At 42.4% G+C, this 23680-nt stretch overlaps 1 protein-coding gene across 37 annotated transcripts in view; it reads right to left on the bottom strand.

Annotated features, from left to right (window-relative positions):
• Positions 1–23680, bottom strand: part of ANK2 (ankyrin 2) — a 254369-nt gene that overhangs the window by 71334 nt on the left and 159355 nt on the right. For 33 of the 37 annotated variants that reach the window (XM_030947228.1, XM_030947254.1, XM_030947247.1 and 30 more), the window contains 12 exons: positions 22310–22495; positions 21837–21860; positions 19896–19994; positions 18632–18730; positions 10586–10684; positions 9764–9961; positions 6837–6935; positions 6555–6653; positions 4039–4137; positions 3627–3824; positions 1856–1954; positions 1230–1328 (listed from right to left, as the gene is read on the bottom strand). In XM_030947228.1, coding sequence (XP_030803088.1) covers positions 1230–1328; positions 1856–1954; positions 3627–3824; positions 4039–4137; positions 6555–6653; positions 6837–6935; positions 9764–9961; positions 10586–10684; positions 18632–18730; positions 19896–19994; positions 21837–21860; positions 22310–22495 — 1398 coding nt within the window. The remainder of the gene's footprint in view (positions 1–1229; positions 1329–1855; positions 1955–3626; positions 3825–4038; positions 4138–6554; positions 6654–6836; positions 6936–9763; positions 9962–10585; positions 10685–18631; positions 18731–19895; positions 19995–21836; positions 21861–22309; positions 22496–23680) is intronic. The other 4 variants (XM_030947239.1, XM_030947253.1, XM_030947238.1 and 1 more) reach the window with 1 other exon arrangement.

Here is a 23680-nt window from a genome sequence, read left to right on the forward strand (position 1 = left end):
TTCATTTAATTTTCAAGGCCAGACATGTCCCACATGGCCCTGCTGTTGTGTTGCTTTGTCCATCTGTTATTTTCGCTGCCTAAACCAGAACAAAGCCAGCCCTCACCAGGATGGGCAGGACTGTTCCACCAATACCTTCAAATTAGTCCGAGTTTGACACCTACATTTTGTTCAACCAATGTTGCAAATAATCCCTTTTGAATGGTGAGTGACATTGCCCATGATGACTGATGGGTGCACACCCTTCATCACATTATGCTTTTTCAGAGCACGTGAGTAGAGATGTGTTTGCATATGAAATTTTGATACACGTGTCAGTCATAGACTGGAAACAGCAATGGGGTGGAATGTTTTTGTGATTAATTCAATCATTTAAGCACAGAAGAATGGCACTTTCTGGCAATAAGACAATTTCCTAATTGCTTTATAACACATTGTGAGGGGAAAATCCCAGGTGCCAGCACACAGGTCCTGTGGGGGGTGCCTGGTTGGGTTGTCCTGTAGTTGTTTTGTTGGGTTTTTGTAAGTTTCCCAAACTATCCTGTTTCCCATGCACTGCCATGGAAACCACATTCCCAATACAATCCCTGAGCATTTTCCAAAAGCCTGTAGATCAACAGCCTTGCGCAGGGCAGGACACTATCTGGTGTTGCACCCATCTGGTCACCATTTTCCCCTTTCAGCAGCTTTTGCTTTACACAGCAATAGCACAACACCACTCCTAACCCTAGAATGATCTGTGTGCATGGTCAGAATGCACATTTCTAAAGTTATTGCTAATATTATGTAATAGTGAGGTAACTTCCAACTGCAACCAAAGCTCTGATAGACCTGAGTCCCCTCAGGGCTCCCCAAGTGTCCCCTCAGAGCTCCCCTCACCTGCACAGTGAAACCACAACACCACTCCTAACCCCGGAATAAAATTTTTAATGTCATTGCTAACATTGCACAATAGTGAAGTGACTTCCAGCTGCGACTAAAACCCTGGTGGGACTGACTCCCCTCAGCACCTCAGGTTCCCCTCAGGGCTGCCCTCACCGACGCAGCGATACCGCGACACCACTGAAATTAACTCGAAATTAACTCCCCTTGTGCTCATTCCCCGTCTGCCTGGCCAGAATATACATTTTTTTACGCTGTCGCTACCGCTGCGCAGTAATAAATGGCCTGGCGGCCGTGCCGGGGCCGGCTCCCCCCCGGCTCCCCTCATGGCGGGCGGGCGGGCTCACCTTGGCGGTGGCGTGAGGCGAGGCGCCCTTCTCCAGCAGCAGCAGCGCCACCTTCTGGTTGTCGTAGTGCGCCGCCACGTGCAGCGGGGTGAGGCCGTTCTGCAAGGGCGGCGACGGCGTTAGCGCGTTACGGGACACCGGGGACACGGGCCGGAGGGGACCCGGGTGCGGCGGGATGGAAGGGTTGGGGGGCTGCAAGGGACAGAGGGGACGGGGGAGAGGCAGTGGGGATGGGCAGCAAGGGCATGGCAAGCAGGTGGCTGTTAGTGAGGAGAAGCAGCGCACCCGGTGAACCACAGTGGCAAGCTGCTGGCTTTCATCACCTACACCAGGGGATGGTGGGGCTTTGTCCCTATGTTTATCGATTGGGAATTTAGGTAGCTTGATGGAACCCGTGCTTCCTGAGCCAAAGACACATACCTGCCCTCAGAGCAGCCATGCACCCTCCTGCCATGGACCCAAACTCAGCATGCTGGGTAGCAGCAGTCAGCCACCACCCAGGGGAGACACGGACCCTAACAAAGCCACAGCCACCATGCAAAAGAAGCTGCAGCCTTCTTAGGGTGCATATTTCACACAGTTCTTCCTTAAGGAAAGGCTTCTGACTTTTTCTTCCCCAGCAGTACCTTGCCAGCAGAATCAGGACAGGCACGGCGCTGCAGCAGGAGCTTTGCCACTTCCAGGCTCCCATATTTGGCTGCCACATGCAATGGTGTGAATCCCTTCTGAAAAATTCCAGGAGATAAAACACAGCTGTTTGTGTTAAAGGTCATGCTGACATCTCATGTCTAAGAACTATGTGTTAAGCACCTACTCTTCAACCTCAGAATTGATAACTGAACCTAGAAAGAGCAGCCTCTCTTGAAAGCACTTTGAGAAGCACAAAATACAAGAAAATACTTTCCCTTTTATTATTCTTCCCTACTTATGTGCTCTCAGGCTGGCAGACATTTTATCTGATACAGACTGTACTAGCAATGCACACTGCGTGGGGGCAATGAAGGCACTTCTTCTAATTTACACCCCAAACCAACTGCACCTTTTTTCGTTCCATGATGACAGCTTTACAAGTATTTCCTGCATCAGTTGTTGCCAGTAACAATGAAACACCAATTAAATTGATCAGATAAATCCTTCAAACTCTAATTCCCTTCCTCCGGAAGGGTTTGGTGAAAAATTATTTGTACTTGCATTTGTGTATTCATACAGTCACAAAGTTCTACTGAAGCTAAAAAGAGCCCCTCTCTTTGCCTGTTTTAATTAAAAATTTGGTAAGGAAAGCTCAAGGATATATGACAGTAGGTGGCAGCCTGCACCACTGCCTGACAGTAACTTTGGGAAGCTGCAATGACCTATTTGCCTGGCACGTAAATCATGTTTAATGTTTATCATCATTATAATTTAGTTCCACTAATCCCACCTCAGAAAGAAGTTTATATCGGGTAATCTCAAACATTTTCAGTTCACAAATCAGAAGTCTATAAAGATATTATCTAGCAGGCTCCATCTTCTCCTATTCATAATTATAGAATGTTCCTGCAATACTAATTGCCATCAAGCAATATGGGAAATTAGGAAAGTATTTAGTGTATTTTTAGCCATTCTAATGTGATTTAACAGCTGGATAAAAAGGAGAACAGCAAGCCCTTCCAGTAATCCATGGATCATAATTTGAAAATTGCTGGTTTAGTCTTTTAAACCCTGGAAGACACGTCGTTGTTCATAAACATGTTTTAAGCTCCAGCTGTAAAACCAAGGGTACTTTTATAAATAGCAAAAATTACATGATTCTCACTTATCAAATGCTTTAAATCTGGAAAAGATATCTTGATAATTCTCTTCACAGCTATCTACTATCTTACATATTCATCTCTGTTAGTAATCTATTGGTACCATTTTTGGCTAAAAACTCACTAGTGATTCTGGAGAGCATTTATTTCACAATCCCAGACAAAATGGCCTGTTGTGTCACATGACATCTCATTTTAGAGCCACTGAAAATAGATCCAGCATTCGATGAGACTGGGCAGATGCTGACTTCTGTGTTTTAGGAACATTCCTTTCAGCTAGCACAGGGCAGAATTATTTTGCTATTTAAGTAAATAACGTATTGAAGAATAAAAGGAGACCTGTTCATAAAAAATGTATCATTGCCATTCCCTTTTCTTTTTCGGAAATTCTGCCAAAAAAAAGCTGTGCTTATAAGGGAAAGGGAGAAACAAGGACATTTTAAACCTGCATTTGGCTTCAGTGGCAACTAAATCCAATTTTAGATAACAGCAAACTTGAAATTTGATTAGCTTGTGATATGTCACTCCAGCCTACTGGATTGTTGCCGATTAAATAAGAAGATAACAAAAGGGCCCAAACTGCTTCAGTTCCTCAGTTTAGCCTTACCTTGGTGGACATGGAGTGCGAGGCACCCGCCTCAAGGAGCACGGAGGCGACGTCGAGCTGCCCCTCACGGGCAGAGATGTGCAGCGGGGTGTAGCCATTGGTGGTGGCAGCGTCGGGGTGCGCCATGTGCTGCAGCAGCAGCTGCACGATCTCCGTCTTGCCCAGGCGGGAGGCGATGTGCAGCGGGGTCTGTTCTTCCTACAACTCAAATCAAGTGGGTCGTTAGTGCTAGGGAGCCACCTTGAGCCCAGCATCCTCCTGGGTCCCCACACACCTTCCTATGAATTTCTCTTGCAGAGTCATAGCAAGTGATAGCAGAAAAAATGGAGTAATGGAGGAGAGGAGTGTGGTGAATAATTCCTTCAGCCATTGTTTTAAGAGAAAAAGAAAACATTGTAAGCAGAACACCTACCCTGGCTCGGGCATCCACCAGGGCCCCGTTCCTCAGGAGGCAGCGAACCACTTCCACCTGCCCAGCCCGTGCTGCCATGTGCAATGCAGTTTCTCCACGCTGCAGGAAAGCAAAAGCATTTCAGTGTCCTAAACTTCCACAAAGAAAGATCATTGCCAGTGCCAGTCCTACCCATGACAACTGGTGCTGAGACCCATCCTTCTGCCAGCTGAGAGTCTGGCTTCAGCTGCAGGGCATAAATGCATGTGGCTGTACCTGGAATGCCTTGGTTTGCCATATGGACAATCCAAGACTCAAGCACTGAGAGACAGAATGAAAATCCTGGCTTAGGAAAAATTCTGTCAGATAGACTTGCCCTGGTCACATATGCCCCTCAGCTTTCTACGTAACAGAGTATCAGCTCGTGCACTGCACAGGAGATGAGAGTACACTGAGCTGTGTCTCTCTAGGGATTGCATGGCACAGGAGCTTCAAGATGGAAGGGGATCATTTTCCAGATGGTCCCCTCCTGCACACTGTGTGGAGCTGGCAACATTAAGAGGCCTTGCAACGGGTGAGCACAACTCAGCCAGCACACGGAATGTGTAAAATCTGTACTCAGCAGTGTGGCTCTGTCTCCAGGCTGTGGAATCAATCTTGTTTCAAGCCTTTTGTAGCTCTCAGAATTTGAAGGATACAAAATATTGGAAAGCATTTTCAGATCAGGAATATTCAAAGCATTTACTTTTTGCATAGGTTTTCAAAAAAACACTGAAATGAGGATTCCTTGAGGACAGCATTCCTAGTTTAATTGGGCTCTGTTCTTTGAGTGCAGTGTCCCAAAGTGGACCGAAACAGTCCCTGGGCAGCTCACCAGCATCTGGTGCATCAGGTCTTGGGAGAGCTCTGCAATCAGGAGCTCTATTCATCTCATGTTATATCATGAGAACACAGCAGGACCCCTCATTTCTTCGTGTTATTTGTTCATAATTCTTACACCAGAGCTGGAGAATATTCTGTTGTAAGGCCTTTCTCCCCTTGACTACCACTTAAACTGCAACTGCCAAAATGAGCACCCTAGTCAAGACCTTTTACATCAGAATGGGGAATCATGTCCTCTTGTCCTCATCTAGGTGTAAAGAAGTAGCTTTAGCTTGCCTGCTAATTGGGATTTTTACTTACAGCAAACCCTTTTCACCAGGAGTTGACTTATCTTGTCATTCTTAAATTAACATTGCATTACCAGCTGTGATTAGTAGGTATGCAAGAACAAAATCCCTCAGCCCTAGCTAAAAATCTTAATCATTCCATCTAAATATAAAGTTTATTACCTGAAGAATAAACAGTTTAATATGTGAAAACACTCTAAAGATCAAATTTCTGCAATGACCCTTTTGTGATTGAATTAGCAAAGCAATTTAGGTTTTGGAAACAGTAATTCAACAGGAAAACTCAGCAGCTTACCAAGTGAAAGCCAAGACACCTGTGTAGCAGAAATTGTAGAATGTTAAACTTTGCACACAAATGCCTGGTAACACAGTATTTTTAACTGCTTCCACAAGGATTTTGTGTTGGTTTTTTATTATCAATAAAGTTCTTACATAAGAATGCTTCCATAACAAAGTATGGAAAGTCTATTTTAATGATTCACATTAACAATTCTGCATGCTAACAATTTCACTGGGTTGCATGTAAGATTTTTCTAGCTGAGAAAAAAAATAATGAGTACCAGGATTACTAAATTTTTGTTGTTTTTGCTGCTGGGAACACTTACCTATAACCTTATGTACTGAAAAAAGCTGCTTCCCAAGTACAGGTGGTCCCAAGTTGAATATTTTTTATGCTGACAAATTCAAACAGTAAAATATCTTACGAAATACATCTCAGAAAACAATAATGTTGCTTTTTTTTGGTTCATTTTTCCCCCTCTATTTTTGGTAACTAGGCTGTTGGTATACAAACACTGATTTCTATGGTAAGTCAGGTTCTGCATTTTGTGTAACTTCCCAAAGGTCACATTTTCCAGATTTAATCACTGGTTCCTGGAATTTCCTGTCTAAGAGGAACATCTTGAGTTTCCCAGGTTTGCTTTTTGTTTAATCCTTGGGATTTTAGGCATTTTATACTCTGAATATTCTGTAAAAATCTTTCACTGACAGGAATGACACAATTTCATGGCAGCCAGCAAAGTCATGCAGGCAGAAATTAGAGCCATTTGGACTTGAATTTCATCCTTCAGAGCAGAAACACAGACTTTGTGGGATTTGGCTTATAATCCATTTTGGATGGTTCTGGTGAGTTTTGTCTGTTTCTAAGGAAAACTTTACCTACTTGAGCATTGTTGCAGAAGACATGAAACCAGAGATGGCTTACGATAGATGCAGCCATCGCTTTCCCCTCGTCACTACAAGTGCCACAATAACTTGCACTAATATGCAACAAAGTATCATTAAAATGTGACCCTTGGGTTGAGCGACAGGGTAACCAGGAACTTCTGGGGGTCCTGAGCAGAAGGTTCTAGTGAAAGCCGTACTCACAATGTTAGTGACATCAGGAGAGGCTCCGTTCTGCAGCAGGAGGAGGACTATGTTCAAGTGGCCCATAAATGCAGCCACGTGTATTGGTGTGAGGCCCGACTGCGAAACAAAGCAAGAGCAGTTTTACTCCTCTGCACGGCTCGAGGGATGGGCTTCTTCATTCAAATCAAACATGCAGGAAAGTGGGGCGGGACAGGAGAGGTGGGAAGAAGAAAGCAAAAAAGGAGAGAGAGAGAGAGAGAGAGAAGGAATGTTTCTGCAGGACATGAAACATTTTGCTACCTCTGTTATAGCCTGGATTGAAGCCCCATATTTCACCAGGAGTTCCATGACTTTGATGCGATTTTTCTTGCAGGCAATGTGCAGTGGAGTAAAACCATTCTGTGCAAAAGACAGTGATGTTAGTCAGAAACATGCAGCTACACTTCCCACACAGCTCCATGCTGCCACACCGGGAGCACAAGGGTTAGGCTACCACAAGCAGCTATTCTTTAAGCACAACAGGTTACGGATTACAGACATCTTCCACTATCTGAGGCACAACAAAGCAGTGCTGCTGCTTTCTTCCCAGGCCTAGGAGAGAAAGGAAACCTCCACCTCCAGACTTCACATACAGACACATCTGTGCTGCCTGCCAACTGCCTGTATGTGTATGTGTGCATGTGTGTGTGTCTGTGTGCTTCCTGGGGCTACACACGTCTGTGAGGAGCACTCCCAGTGCTTCCCAAGACTGCCTAACACCAGGGAAATGGAAGAAATTACAGTGAACACTTCAGAATCAGTGCCTTTACAAAGTATTTCCTGTACCTCTCTAGGAGAATCATGGAAGGTTTGGGTTGGAAAAGTCCATCTTGTTCCACTTCCTACCATGTGCAGGGACACCTTCCACTATGCCAGGTTGCTCCAAGCCCCATCCAGCCTATCCTTGGAGATTTCTACACATGGGACAGCCACAACTTCTCTGAGCAACCTGTGCCAGGGCCTCCCCATCCTCAGAAGGGAGATTTTCTCCCTAACATCTAACCCAAATCTACTCTCTTTCAGTTTGAAGACATTTAAACGGAGAAAAAGAGAGGAACGGAGTGCTTATTCCAGGTTCCACCTTAATCTGTCATTTTGCTTGAAATCTAAGGACCTGTGTGTATTTATTTTTATATTTATACCCTAAGCCGTAATATCCATGTGTGTGTACGTTCTGATGTACCTTAAATAAAGAACCACCCCTTCAGCTGTGGTATCATGATAGTCTGATGACAGTTAATGCAGGTTAAGTGTGTGTCTGAAGTTGAACCAACACATTATTTACCACATGTGAACATTTTAGTGAAAAGCATGAGTAACATTTTTTAGATAATGTTGAAAAATTGGTAAATTTTCTAATGAAGAGCATCAGTATTGTCAAACAATCAACCAGTAGTAACCAGAATCTTGCAGTGAAATCTTAGTTTATGGGAAAAGATAATCACGTAACAATTATTCTACAGGCTGCTTCTGTTAAAGGAAGTGTTAATTACTAGTTCATTTGAGGGTGCTTTAAAGCATAAAGACATTTAAAAAGCTGAGAACTCACATAGTGCTTGTATCCCCAAAGCATTTTGCAAACATTAACAATTTTTTAAAAGTAGCTGAAAAAACATTCTTTATAGTATTTATTCCATCACTGAACTCTGCTGAATATGATTACTGTTTCTCTGATTTCTAAAGAAATAATCAAAACCATTTGATATTTTACCTCCCACACAATATGTCCCAATATATTTCATAGGGAGTTTTACTGTTTCAGAAGTTTCCATATTTTTCACTGAATTTCACTGCCTCAGTTGATTTAATTTTGCTACTTCTATTTAAGTGAGGAACAGTTTGATGGGGGAGATGAGAAGGCAGAAAAAAAAAAAGTATCACTAACAGAAATTATGAGCTTCATTTAATATATTAAACACTATGAACAAGCCAAAGGCGACAAGTCCCTCATGGGAGAGAGAGAAAATAAGGGAGGTACTGGGGAGAGAAAACGAGTTTGGTGGGAAGGGAGCAGAGAGGCAGCAGCCTGAGGGTGTTCTCCTTTTGTTTCACAGGGAGGGAGGCATGGAGGGAGGGGAACAGAAGATATATTTCTGGTCATGGAAGGAAAGAAAGAAGACATAGGGGGTATTTGTGAGTAGCTGAGCAAAGTGCAGCTAATCAAAAGACTGGCAAGAAAAACAAGCAAGGATAAAAACAGTGTTAACAAAGATCACCTAAGTGAGCACAGCACTGAAAAAAGCAAAGCAAAGAAAGTGCAAGAGGAGGAAGCAAAAGGGGCTATGGGATTTGTGGGTGTGAAAAGGCCAAGAAAAATGAGGGAGCAGAAGAAGATGGTGTCAGTTCCAAGGAAGTAAAGGACAGGGAGGGCCTATATAGAAAAACAGTGGGTCCTAGTGTGGGCAAGAAGCTGGGGAAGGCATCTGAGTGCCCTGCAGTGGGGGTTCTGTAGAGGCCCCCAGTGCAGCTGGCCATGGCAGAACTCTGGCCATGCAGGAGCACCTCAAGTGTTCACAGACTCCTTCTCTTCCTGACAGTGCGCAATATGTTGGTACATGAACTCCCAGCCAGCTAACAGTTCCTAGCAGAGAAAATTGTAATCTTGTCTTGCTTTGGATACATTAAAGATTCCAAATGTTTCCAGAGTCAAATGTGACATTTTTCTCACTGTTAGGGGCAATGGTTTGATCAGTCAGTAAAAGGAATCATACCTGGTGTCCTGTAAGCATAAGAACTGTTTTTTGGAAAGAAAAATGGCACCCAAGAGAGGAAAATGTCATCATTTGATAAACACAGAAATATTAGCTTTTTAGTATGTTTTGCCTATGCCAATAAACTTACTGATTCAGTTGAAAGTCCAGAAATTGTGTATTGTATCACCCACTATGGAAAACTGAGCCATTAATTCATTAAAACACCAATGTATACATCAACATCAGCCAGAACCTGCTCTGATTTTAGGAACTCCGCAGAGCTTCCACACCTGACGCCACAGCCACTTGCCATGGGGTGTGTTCCATGATCAGGCCTAAGCACACAAGGCACAGGACTGGTAACCAGCAGGTGTGACACCCCTGTGGCTACTGCACCTACATAAGGCTGTGGAGTTTGCTGACAGTTCTCACTCAGCTTTCCTGGCAAGAGCTACCAGGCAGCTTTGTTCCATGACCCATGTGGGACAGCTTTACCAGGGCACGGGCGTTGGGGTTGGCTCTCTTGTCCAGCAGGAGCTTGGTGACACGGTAGTGACCGCAGTGAGCGGCCACGTGCAGAGCAGTAAGGTAGTCCAGTGTCACATCATCCACAGGAGCCTTGTGCTGCAGCAGGTGCTTGACACATTCCACATGGTCCCCCTGGGCTGCCATGTGGAGTGGGGAGAGTCCATTCTGTGACAGAACAGAACAGCAGCTTCAGTAACCCCCACTTAGACATGGTACATGTAAGAAGGACATTTGTTGTTGTGAGGTGCTGCTCAGTGGGCTCTGCTATTATACAAATACCTTCCCCTCATTAGTTTCACCAAAGAGACAGAATTTGTTGGAAATGCATTTATTTTAGATGTATGTTTTGCAGATGTGAGGAAGAAGACACAGAAATAATTTTCCAACTCTCAAATAATTGGTAAAAATAATTAGGAGAAACTGTCCTCATTATCGTATGTGACAGGTCAGAAAATATGTACCAGGAATCACCTCTTACGAGTGACTGACCCAGCGTCTACGTCTCTGTGTACTACAGGCTCAGGAAGCAGCACAAGGGAAGTGCTGGCAGTAGCACTGCACATCATGTGTTTAGTCTGATGCTATAGAGACGGGCAAGCAAGTGTACGCTTTTCATACATTTGGAAAAGATTATGTAAGCAAACCTTATTTTGGATCATTCTTCCCATTAATACATCTCCTTTGGGAGGACAGTAACATTGCTGTCTTCCTCCTTGTCCTCTCAGGGACACTGAAAGCTCTGTGGAAGGTTATAGAGGTGTCCCATACTCTGACAGGGCCCACACACACCTTGGTCCGTGCGAGCAGGGGGGCACCTCGCTCCAGGAGCAGCTCCACAACCTGGTCGTGGCCACTTCGTGCTGCACAGTGCAGGGGGGTGAGTCCATCCTTCAAGGAAAAGGAGAGAAAACAAATGAGCACATCCCCAGTTGCTTGTCCTGGCACTCTGGGGAACAACCTGCCAGGAATGCAGCCCCACACATGAGAAAAAGCTCCTTTTTTGACTCCTAACTAAAGCTGGCTCCACAGCACGAAGTTTCATCCCTGTTCTTGCTTGTACCAGTAAAGGACACTCTAAGCTTAATGTTTGAGGGAGGAAGCTCATTGTGTGCTGAAATCTCTTCTCAAAGGATAATATGAGGTTGCACTGCGTCCTCCCCTCCCTGTCCTCTGCTTGGCTTTGATACAGCATTGCCTCTCCCTAGGTTGAGGGTGCTCCATGAACCAACCCATGTCCTTGGATTGCTTTTGATGCAGGGATGAAACAGGTGATGTTCATACCAGAAAATTTGCTCTAGAATTTTCTTTTGCTTTTAAACAGGCATCAATATAAAGAAGATTTTAAAACAAGAGAAAAAGAGAGAAACATAACCATATCTTTCACTTTTGAGATTTAGGGGTGAACACAGAGCTAACAATTCTTTTCTAAAACTGCTGTCAGACCACCAACTCCACAAGAGTCTTTTCCATTGCAGAACACCATTCTGTCCCAAAAGACTCACCCAGGGTACTATACATGATCACAACAGTGGTAGCAAAAGATGTGTTCATGAACATTCGGATTGTTCAAGCACACACTCAGAGATGTCATCAGCATTCACTCAACAGACGTGGCTTTACCAAGGTGAAACAGGAATGATTTTAATTGCAAGAAAAGCCTTCTCCTTTTGAGACATGCCGCTCATCTTGTGTGACATTGATGTTGTTATTCTAAGGATCCCATTGAGGAATCCAGTAACAGCTTGATTAAAAGGACAATATGCAGGTCTGAATTACTCAGAGGCCAAAAAAGTACAAAACTGCCAAAACATGGCACTAAGGATGAGTTGGTGACCCTGCTTCATACACAGATGGACTGTTTACCTTGTTGGGGTTTGGAGGAAACCAGCATCACTATGTTTTTAAATTAAAAGTAGCTCCAGACTACACAGTGCCATTGCAACTGCAAGCTCATTGTGGCAAACGCTGCCCTGTAACACCCTACAAAAGGCAGTTCCAAGAAGCAGAGCCTCTCTCATGCCTGGTTTCCAAAGCACAGAGCCCTTTCCAAGTGAGCAGCACTACAAAGCTCCACAGCTGCAAGGGGCTGAAGTCGCAGGAGCAATTTTTCTCCCTTACTTATCTCCTTTTTCCAGGGGCTTTTGTGACACACTGGCATGGTTAGGTGTGCCTGGGTGCTCACTGTGTCAGAGGCATTCCTAAATCCCACAGAAGCTTTGCACTGAACTTCCACAGATGGAAGATCAAACCCAAAATCAGAATTCGTGGCCTTCAGCATGGGTAGATGGGATCAGTGTGAAGAATTAGGTGGAATTAATTTACTTTTTTTATGCACTGAAACTTCAGAGTCCTCTAAACCTAGTCTTTTTATGACCAACTGAGGTACATTATCATCTCATTGCCAGAGGGGTTCCTACAGATAACTCCCACTGGTATTACAAAGGTAGGACTATATACCAAGTGCATTTCTAGGGAAGGTATTTATTTGGTATTCCTTTCCAGTTTCTGGCCTCTTGTGCTCTACATTTTTAATCAATGTGGGAGGTTCACTTTCCTTATCTGCGTGGCAACTTTGATGTTACTCTATTTAGTAAAACAGCAAAAAAAGAAAAATTGCATGAGTCCTTGAACAAAAGCAGGACAAATCCCAAGAGGGAGAAAAACAAGAAAAATATAAGCTAAGTGCATCAACTCCTCAAGAAAGTCTGGCTAAAACAAAAAAAACTCTAAATAATTTAAAACAATGATTTCTTCTTTGTTCTTATCTACAATTCCCTTTAAAAGTAGAGACAGAAATTTGCTACCCATCCTACTCTACCCTGCCATAGGTGTTTTGAGGATCTCCCACAGAATCCTCTTCCTTTTCCTCTTTCTGCTCTGAGGAAAACATCATGTATTGCTGTCATTATATTGCAAGAGCTCTATTGTCATTATGTTGCTAAGGTTCCACATTGCTGGAGTTTTACACCTCCTTGATGTTTCTGGTAGGCAGCTCCTCTAAGCACTGACTCTTCCTTCTTCTCACCAACTCCAGATCCCCTCAACCAACCAATCCACTCTTTTATAACTCTCTTATTATCAGCTACAGCTGTGGCCTGTTAAAGTCAGCCCTGTTCCCAATCTTTAATAATTGGCTCAGCTGCAACTCTTTAAGGGGTGAGATTACTTTCTATACTACCTTTATTTACTTATATTCTATCTCCCTACAATGTATATTTAAAATTATTGTGTATTTAATACTTCTAATTCTTTTGCTTATATCTTTTGTTTAAAGATGAGGGAGATTTCAAAGAGAAAGCTGTTGTAGTAGCAGAATTAGTAAAGAAAACAATGCAGACAAGCTGACACGAGCCAACATGAAGAGACACACTGGTGTACCAAACAAATCCTTTTTTGCACCATTATCTATTTGCCATGAGCCTCAGTGCTCTCAAAGTGACTTCAGGAGCTGGCCTAAGTACTTTGTCAGTCATTCCTTTGCTAATTGAAAAACACAGAGCGACCAACACATCAGGATCTTCACTTGACAGTACATCCAGCTCTGGGTCAGAGGGACACAGACTTTGAAGCACAGATAATGGATATCCCATAAACACAAAGGCTACCATGTCAGGAGACAAGAAATTCAGCAATTTGATGTTTAGAGAAGTTTAACAATTATCTCCTTGCCCTGGATTGTGTGGAATGAAGTGTTAAATGTTTGTATCTTCCCAGTGACATCCCCCACCTCGTGCTCCGCTGTTCCCAAATGTGGTACTCTCCTAACTCACTCTGTGATGTAACCAACAGCTGGGTCACCCTGAGAAATGGCAATGCAATCCCCTCTGTGTGCATGGAAGGCAGGAAATTCCATCAATGCTAATTCTCTCTCAAATGCTTCTCAAAATATGAAGAAAACTTGTGCTTTTTTTTTTTCCCTTGAAAATCAATCACTGATCATTTTTAACCTGCAGAATTAATTCTGAATGCTGTGCATGACTCCTAACTGTAGGGCTTCCAAAGATAAATTATTTGGTCATTTCACAAATGCTTTCTTTCAGCTTAGCAGAGACACAGAGACAAAAAGAAGCTGTGCTTATGAGGGATTTTTAATGGGAAATTATGTGGGCAGCACATTCACAGGACCGTTGCTCACATTCAGTGCTCATTCAACCAAAAACTAATGATAGAAATGAACATCAAAGGCCAAATTATCAAGGAATTATTCTAAACTGCAGTTGCATGTTCTCATTTTCATAAGGGTGAAGTTAAGTTTTAGTATTTCATATGCCAAATATGCAAAATTGTCTAAATTTTCTTGACAAAAAAAGGGATTTTAATTTGTTCATTTTTCATTACGACTAAATCTAATCTCTTTAAAAATGAACAAGGCGAGTCTCCCTCTTGCTTTAAGCTCTTGGCATAATTAAACATGCTGTAAAGTATTCTTCCAGGTCGCCATTCACAGCACAAATTTGAAAAATACAGCAAAAATATAAAATGTGCTTGTTTGAGTATTAAGATAACAACATAAGTAACTCCAAATAACAGTAATTTTCTAGATAAGTTGCTTAGACAATTCATACAACAGCCCTTCCTACTCCCTTGTGAACATTATATGGAGCCACTAAATTTTTTATAGGAAATCTCTGCATTGCGATTAGATATTTATAATATGACATGGCTTTAGGAACAGCAAAAGCTGCCAATGAATTATTAGTGCTCTGTGCATGTAAGAAGATGAGGAGAAAGTGTCACAGCAGTATTACTGCAGGAGCAAACACTGTACAGAGCACAGTGCCAAGGCGGGCCCAGGATCCTGCTGCAATGGTTACCACTCCCATGTGGAAATAGCAGAGCCAAGCCTATTTTGTCAGGACACAGATGTACAAAAGGAGATTTATTAGTAATAATATCTCAGTAGGTTTCCAGAATGAGTGTTAAGGTGTGTCTGAAGCACATCCCCCACAAAAAAACCCCAAACCAACCAAATCTGAGCTGTGCTGCCCACAGTTTCCTTCCTTTTGTTTTCCTATTGGTACTGTTCATCTCCATGAGTGACCTGCCACTCCTCTGAGCTCCAGCTGAGCTCCTCCTTTCTGTGGCCCTTCTCCAACTACAATGGTGCCCCAGACCTTATTCCACCATTGCCATGCCTATCCCTGCTCCAGCTGCCACACTGCTGGCACACAGCACACTTACTGTCCCACACAATAAGCTTGCCCTTCCAAGACTGGATGCTCTCCTTCATTCCATGCATTTTATTCAACTGTAAATATTCAGGATGAAAACCTGCAAGAGGAGACTTAAGAAAAGTCCCAGAGCAACAAAAATCTAATTTCAATGTTGGCAAGATTGAATACGAAGATGACAAAATGTGTGACAGCTTCAGCGGTTGAGACAGGTGAGAGTGTTCCTCCCCCTCTGAAGGGTGTTTGCTTACTCCCACAAAAATGGAAATTCCAGTAAGGTGATGAAACCCTGTGAATTAAACTGCATTTCAAGAGAAAAAAAGCATGCACAACTAAAAAATCTCATATTCTTGTTTTTTTCCCCATACAATCTACAGAGAGAGATTATAGAGATAATACAAAAGCCGCATTCAGAAAGGATATTCCTAAAACCTTGTAATAGCCAGCAACATTTCCACATTCTGAAGGTGCACACTGTTATGATTCTATTATATGAGGACTCCTTTTTATAGAAATACATGTATTTTGGCCATGCTAAAATTGCTTTTAAATTCTGACAGTAATTCCCTGTAAGAATCCTTAGTGTGTGCCAGGAAGACTGTAAATGCTTTCCTTCCCTCAAAGTGAGAACTGGTAATTGCCATGCTACCCTTGATCACCTGACAGTGAATTAAGCATAAATTAAACTTTCCACCACCTTTCAGAGGACAAATTTCTGCACAATTTCTCTGACCCCCTAACTCTAACTAATCATCAGAATCTGCATGAGTTGGAATTTTGGTGAAATATTAAAATTTTAAATAAAATTATGCCACGTAAATTGTTACTACTGTAAGAAAATGTTAAGATAATATAGGCTTGAGTAAAACCTTGAATGTGAAATATTTTAGGATAGGTAATTTTACCCATTAATTATTTCATGAACAAAAGTCCAGAGAAGGCTTGTATATAAATGGAAGTTGCAAAGCATATACCAGATATTATATAATAATATATGTTAAAATAATATTTTAGTATTTTATTATCATATAATAATTATCTACTGTTAAAGATTATATTTTGTTATTATATAATATTATAATAATATTTCTAACAGATAGTAGTAATAGAAGTATCCTATTATTGTATTTAAGAATGGAGTTTCCATTTCTGCTTTGGATATAATATAAAAGAAATTAAATTTCACATTTTAAAAACTTAGGACTTGACTGAGAAAAATGGTAGGACTTGCAAAAAAAAAGTAAAATATTATTTTAAAATATGTAACTGTGTCAAGAGATTTACCAGTATGTCTACATTTTTATGGCTTTGTGAGAAATGCCATAAAATTTCAGCAAACACATTCTGAAATGTATAGAAAATAAAAATACTTATTCCTGCAGAAAGCAGAGCTTTCCTTTGACATGCTGCATTAACTATGGAACAGCAGTACACATGCATCATTTACTCCTTTTGAGGAATAGACATTTTAATTTGTATTTTTAGACAACACAGGGGCTCCTAAAGAATCATTCCAATGGAACATTTTCAAACATAGAAAGCTTTCACAGATTAACTTTGCAAACCTGAAGTACTGAAGCTCATCTGCAATCCCCTAAAATAAGTTTTTGCTTCCTAATTTATGCAGCGTCAGATGTCATGTAACAAAGCAAGCTAAAAATAAACAGAACGAAAGCAGCGAGGGCTGCTTTAACTGAAGCGTCTATTTTGATGTGGTGTGGAGCACAAGAACTTGGCAGTGAAACACCGCAGCATTTTAATTCCTCTGTTTTGCAGTGACTACGACCTGCTGGAAGGCTGCAGGAGCTCCTGGGGAGCCGAGGGAAGGCAGCAGGGAAGGCAAGGTGTGTTAGTACTGCAGCGGGGCAGGCGGGGTCTGTGCGCCAGGGACAGAGCACATCCCGCCTCCTCACACCGTGCGGACTCACAGCCAGAGCCAGGCACTCGAGATGAGTGGACAGAGCACAGGGAGAAGAGAGACACACCCAGATAACATCAACAGCTGACACAAAGCATGGACAGCAAAACCAAAGCTCTGGAATCTTCCCCACCATGAGGCGCAGCCCATCGGCTGCCACCACGAGCCCTGGAGCAGGCAAGAGGCAGAAGGTGAAAGTGACAGGAAGAGGGAGCCTGTGCAAGCTGGAATATGTGTGCCTTAGGATACCTGTATGGGTTTTCAGGGACATCTTTGTACTGACATTTTGAGCCCATGTAGCAGCTGACACAGGGCAGGGAGCAGAGACAATGAGACAAATCTAAAATTGGTCCCTCCCACCTACGCTGGGCAAATCCTGCTCTCTCACATTCATTCACAACTGCGCTCAACCTTTGCGGCTGAGGAGGGATGGGGAAAGACTTTGACCTCTTAAAACCCAAAACATCCCTCACAATCATCTGTGTCAACTTGTCTAGAACAATATCCAAATACTCAACAGGAAATAGGTGAATTCAATACTGCCATTCCAAAGGTCAGATGAACTATTTCTGTATGACATGCTCAGGGGCATGTGGAATATCCTGACTGAAAGGTATTATTAGCATTTCATGCCTCTTCTCCACGAGATTTAGGTGTTTATTGTGGAAAATGTGAGCAGGGGTAATTTGCTGTACATCTGCCTGAGAGATAGCTTTTTCCATCAGCAGGAGTTTTTAAAAAATAAAAGAAAAATAGTGAGATATCATTTCATAATCAGAAACCAAATCACAATCACATACAGAGTTCACAATAATCATGACAGGTCTTCAAAGTTTATGAAGCAACAAATGGTTGATGTAATTAAAATCCAAGTAACTAAAGAGATTGAATCAACCCCAAGGGTAGCTGTCTGTAATATCTTCTACCTTCCTATTAGGTTAAACAAAAATTCTAATGTCCAGCTATAAACTTCGTGTTCTAAAACGCTCTTCATCTCTTGGACATGTAATTTTGCAGACCAGCTGCCTAAATACCAGCAGCTCCTAAGAAGGAGCCCTGTGCAGCTCAGTCTGAATAAATGACAATGTTTTCCCAGGTGATTCCAAAATCCCATTTGAAATATTTAACCCTGCCCATATAAAATGATGGGTTTTTTGCCCTGAATGACTGTGAAATCACCCATAAATAAAGGCCAGAGAGATGATGTGACATTTCAACAGGACAACAGGGAGAAGGAAGCCAGTGAGAGTCCCCTAATTGTTACCCCATACTTTGTCTGAGGAAGAGACATGTGGCTCTGAGGAGGTTGCTTGCCTCTGTATCAGGTCTCCAATAAAAATGGACTGAGCTCAGTAGAGCTTCCACAGGGCATACTGCAACTAGCGTGCACATTTAGGGGTCAGGGGACTGAAAGGCTTAGATGAGTCCAGACCTTCCATTTCCTTTTGCTCTGCATCACATGTGCTGTGTCATGTCAAGTTGGATCAACTAACAGGCTTATTCCCTGAAAACCATCCGTTTCATCAGCTTTTTCTTGTATGACGTAGGCAGGTTATACAGGAGACTAAAGGAAATAGCATTTCTGCCTCCTACTGTCACTAATACCAACTGTTCTTGAGTCTGATACCCTAGAAAACAGTCTACATAAAATAAAAACACAAAAAATCCCCAAAAGCAAGCAAGGAGAAAATCCCAGTCCCTTCCCCAGAAGGGACAATATCATATTCAGGGAATAGAAAGACTCACCCTGGTTTTGGCATCGATCTGCCCTCCGCGATCCAACAAGAGCTTCACCATGTTTGTGTTTCCCCTTTTGGAAGCCACATGCAGTGGGGTGATTCCATTCTACACCATGAAAAGAACAAACGATGAGCTGGATGGATCTGAAGGTGTGCAATGGGGGTGAATTTGGGTTCAGATCACAAAAAATGAGACCATCACGTTGTAGAGAATAAACAAGAATGTGCTAGAGCATCAGAGCTAGGCACACACCATATAAGCTAGAGTTAGTAATTCCTTCCTAAGCAAGAGTCCTTCTCCATTGTTTTGGGGTCCTTGAATGAAGGAAGCAGCGCATCTGCCCAAGCAGCAAACATCACAGCCCCAGGGCCAGACAAATACACAAACATGTATCAGAGTCCCAATGAGCCAATAGTCACAAAACACTGAAGCATTTCAATCACTGCAACGTACACAGAGGACACAAATGCGTCACTCCTACACAAAGGAACCTTCTTGTGTAGTGCCAAGAGCATAAAGGAGTGGTAGGCTGTGTAGGCTGTGTAGGCTGAAAGTCCTTGAAAACACTTTGGGTGAGGCAAGAGGTAATATTAGCAGCTACTCCAGATTGGAAGCAGGAGGGAATCAGTCTGGAAGGCAGAACCCTGAGGTAATTCAAAGCGTGTCTGGCAAAATCAAACAGCAAACTTGTGACCTGGAAGCTGGGTTGAGATTACCAGAAGTTTTCATGTCAAACTACATAATGTGTAACAGCAAAGAGACTGGACCATGTAACTCTGCAGTTGTTTACTATGAAAGAGTAGTCATGATTAATTAGTTCTTTTACTGTTGAATCTGTATAACAGCTACATACTTTATTTTCTGGTTTTGAAAAATAGTAATATGTGAAAACATGGAATTCAAGCAGTATAGCAAATATTGAATACCAAAAAAGCCAATCAATCCTACATCAATTTCCAGAGTACATCTAACAAACAGAAAAGCCACAGGGAGCTGACACATTATAAGAGCATCAGCTTTCTGGAGCTGCCAAAGGATCCTGCTTCCTCCAGCTGGGAATACTGGCTGTTACACAACTCCCAAGGCCTCCAAGGCATTGCAGAGAGACAACCTTTCAGAATTACTGCAAAAAAGACATCTTTGATCCCAGCAGAACTTCAGCATTGCTTTGCTCCTTTCTTCACTCAGCTCTTGCCTCAGAGTTACCCAAAGAAACCCCCCCATTTCTGAAGGCCACTAGAAGCAGGCAGGTGAAGGGGTGAGTCCATACCCTGGCGGTGAAGTCGACAGCAGCTCCGCGGTTGAGCAGCAGCGTGGCCACGTTGACGTTGCCGTAATGCGCGGCGATGTGCAGAGGGGTGAAGCCGCTCTACAAAGGGAAACAGCCCTCATTACACACATCTTCTCACACAGAGTCAGCAACTGAACTAGAGCCTGAGTTCAAAATGCTGCCCAACTAACACATCGTGGCAATTTTATCCAGACTGTGAATTCTAGAGCACAGCCTTTTGGGCAGAGAGGCCAGTTTACAGGTGGGAGATTATCAAAAGTGCTTCATTCTTTCATTCTCCAACTCAGCCCCCTGCATCAGTGGCCAATAAGATCAGTTTTCATCACAGGAAATATTAATGTATTAGCCATCCTTAAAGAAAATAAAGCAAGTCCCTTATTACCATTTGGAAGCAACATGGGTCTTTTAGGCTGGGTATATTTATTGGGGTTCGAAAAATTATCACAAAAGTTGTTGGACTCTTATTTTACTCCTCTTAGAAATAGAAATATGGGCAACATATTTCCTATTGGGCTTTTGGTTTTTTGTTTTTGTTTTTCAAAAGCAGTAATTATTCAAAATGTAATTAAAGAGTTTGGTTTACATGAGAAACTACTTAGTAGCATAGTAAAAGAATCAAAATTATTGATATACAATTTGGATTGCAAAGGAGCTGAAGAAACTTCGCAATCCATAAATAAAAAACCCCACATTTTACTTATTGTGTTTTGAATACTAGAAGGTGAAACCTGCTCCAGCTATGAGATGTACAATCTCTTGACAACAACATGAAAAAAGATTAAATTTTCAGAAACTAGGACAGAGAGCAAGCTTTTCTTCTCATAAGTAATTCAAGCAGAAAGGGCCTTGCTTTTGAGGTTTCCCTGAAGAGCTTTACACTGATTTGATTGGATCTTGCTGATAGTTATAGAAAGGGAGGAATACTTCTGGTTTCTTGACTACAGCATGCTCTCAGCTGGGTTTTCTGCCTCTCAGTATCCAAACCACCATTTTAAGCTACTCCTGGAACAAAGAAATGTGAGCACGTGCTGCCCTCCTTCTGCAGGCACTGCAGTAGCCCTTGCCCTTTCCCTTAGGGAAGATCATGCCCCATGGAGCAGGTGCCCAGGGAAGCTGTCACACTTCAGTTCACATCACTGCTGCCTCCTGGCAGCCTGTTCATGTATGCACACACCAAGAGGGAAGCACCTTCCCGTGGGCACGTGCATCCATAATTCATTCCCTCCCCCAGGAGAGAAACTCCATTATTCAAAAGCAGGTATTGAAACAACAATCTCATCCTTGGAACTTTTTCTTTCTCCGGAAAGTGGCAATGATCTTTTGGGAAAATCCCAGTCCAAGCCAATCAACCCCGTGATTTTTAGTTGAAGTAAAATCCATATAAGAAACATGTTATTACTGCACGTAAATTCTGAGTATGTACTGTCCCTGAGGGCTTTGCAAAACTTTATGGAAAAGATTGTAATAGGAAGAATGGTAAAAATAAGCAGATGCCCTGAACAAGTTTTTACCCTGGGGAATTTGATTATGCTTATTATTTTAAGAGACAGAAAATTAATTTTACCATTATTCTGGCTGAGCCAGACACCCAGATGTAGTTACGCCAAGTGAGTGCATTTTCATAATTAATGAAATTGAGCTAAAAAAGCATCTTTATCCTCTTAGCTCCATTACTTGCTTCAAACTCCTTTGGACTGATGTGAATTCTCAAAAACGTCCTTCAATACTGACAGAGGTAAAAAGAAATTCTAAGACAAAGGATGAATAAAAATAGGAGGTTTTGAGTCAGAAATTTCTATGTATTAAAAAAAGAGTAATATCTTCACTTCTATTGCTAACGAATAAGGAAATATTGGCAAAGAGCAGTGAAAATAATCATAAGTAACAGAAAGAGTAATTAAAAATTGTTCATGTCGGTACCTCAGTCGTCCTATTCACCATCATCTGATGCAGCATGGTTTGGGAAAAAGAGGAACAATATTAAAGACTGGCCGCAAAACGAAGAACTATGTTGCTTTTTCTGAAATGAGTTATGCTGTTAATTATGAGAAAAGCCATTCAAGCATGCATTAACTTTAAACACAACCTATGCTCCCGTGGGCAATAAACCAATATCCTACTTAATAGGGAAGCAGTGATTCTGCTTCCGTTCCAGTGGCTTCTGGTTTGCAAATAATGAGAAAAATCTGGTTACCAAAGAAATGGAAGGCATAACTAAAAAGTGAAAAAATGAGCACTTTGTAATTACTGTGCAGCTTAACACTGCAAACTTATAAGTATTACTGGTGATGCTGGTGGAGCAAGTTGTCCTTCCCCACCAGAGCAGTTCCGTTTTCCCATTACGATGCAGAGATTCGAGGTGCTGTCCCCGGGCCCGGAGCCTGCCCCGTTACCTTGGACTGCACATCGGCATTGTGGTCGTTCTGCAGCAGCAGCGCCGCCGACTTGGTGTCGTCCTTCCTGGCGGCAATGTGCAGTGCGGGCAGCCGCACCTTGCCCTTGGTGTCGTTCTCCAGCAGGATGGCCACAGCCTGGTTGTGTCCCTGCTGCAGTGCCACAGCCAGAGGAGTGAAACCGTCCTGGGGGCAGCAAACAAGGGGTGCTCAGCATGGCCGGACAGCCGCGGGGAGCTGCACCGCGCCCTTCGCGCACACCAACCCGGGGAGCATGTTCCCAGCTGTTTTCCACCTCTGCACTCCATCTCCAGGGACATGAGATTGGAGGCACAACATATTTTAACTCTTTCAAACACCTTCAAAAGGCTTTCCAATATTTGAAATGCTTTGAAAGATCTTTCACATTTCAAAGTAATCTTTTTTTTTAAGTCAAGTGCAAGCAAAGAATCATTCTACAGCATCTCTCTTAATTACTTCTCATCTTAAAATGGGCTACAAAGCATATCTTTAGCAATTTTTTGGCAAATTCACTGAGCATTGAACTGTGTCAATGTGAAAAATATAGAGACAATATGTTTATGAATATCTCACATCTCTGCAAAAAGGAAGTGTATCAAATGAGTTTGCTGCTGTTCCTGTTCAAAGTTACACATGAACCGCAAGTTCAAGAAATCCAGATCATGTTTAGGAGCGTGATTTGAGGGAGCAAAACTTCACATTATTTATGTTTCTTTTAAAAAGAAAATCAGAAAGTAAATCTTTGCTTGTCATAGTTTTAGGTTTGTTTCTAAATTAGTTTAAAATTGTCTTGCTCCTCCACATGTGCCTGGGATGGCCAGGGCTTTAAAATCCATGATAACAAGATAGCAGCTTGCTCTCCTCGCTGAAGTAGTACAGGCTACCAGATATTTCGTTCTGATTTCAAACTGAACCCTTGCTCTGGTCATGCATCCTCCCCAAGCACAGGTGCTCTGTAACTACATGAGAGATGGGACAGCTTTGCTTTGGAATAGAAATATGGAAAGATGAGAGAAGAATAAAGGCCAAGTTAGGAAGGAATGAGAGCTAACATACGTTGAAAGAAACATCTGAAGAATTGCCAAGGCAATTTTTCCCCTCAGTAATCTAATAACTTTCTCTCCCTTTTGCATCGAGCTGTGGGTAGGTGCATTGTAACAGCGATACTGCTGTGGGGTCTGCCTGTAATAGAGATTAAATTCTGTACAGTGAATTAAAAAGGGGGGAACAGCTGACAAAACAGCTGAACTGTAAAGATTATTCTGAGATTGGGGCTACATAAGGTGTTGAAATGGCTTAATGCATTTGCCTTTTGCCTCTGGGAACATGAGAACAAATCCTGGATTAGAG

Source organism: Camarhynchus parvulus, chromosome 4 (assembly GCF_901933205.1).
Source record: "Camarhynchus parvulus chromosome 4, STF_HiC, whole genome shotgun sequence".
In the NCBI taxonomy this organism is placed as follows: domain Eukaryota; kingdom Metazoa; phylum Chordata; class Aves; order Passeriformes; family Thraupidae; genus Camarhynchus; species Camarhynchus parvulus.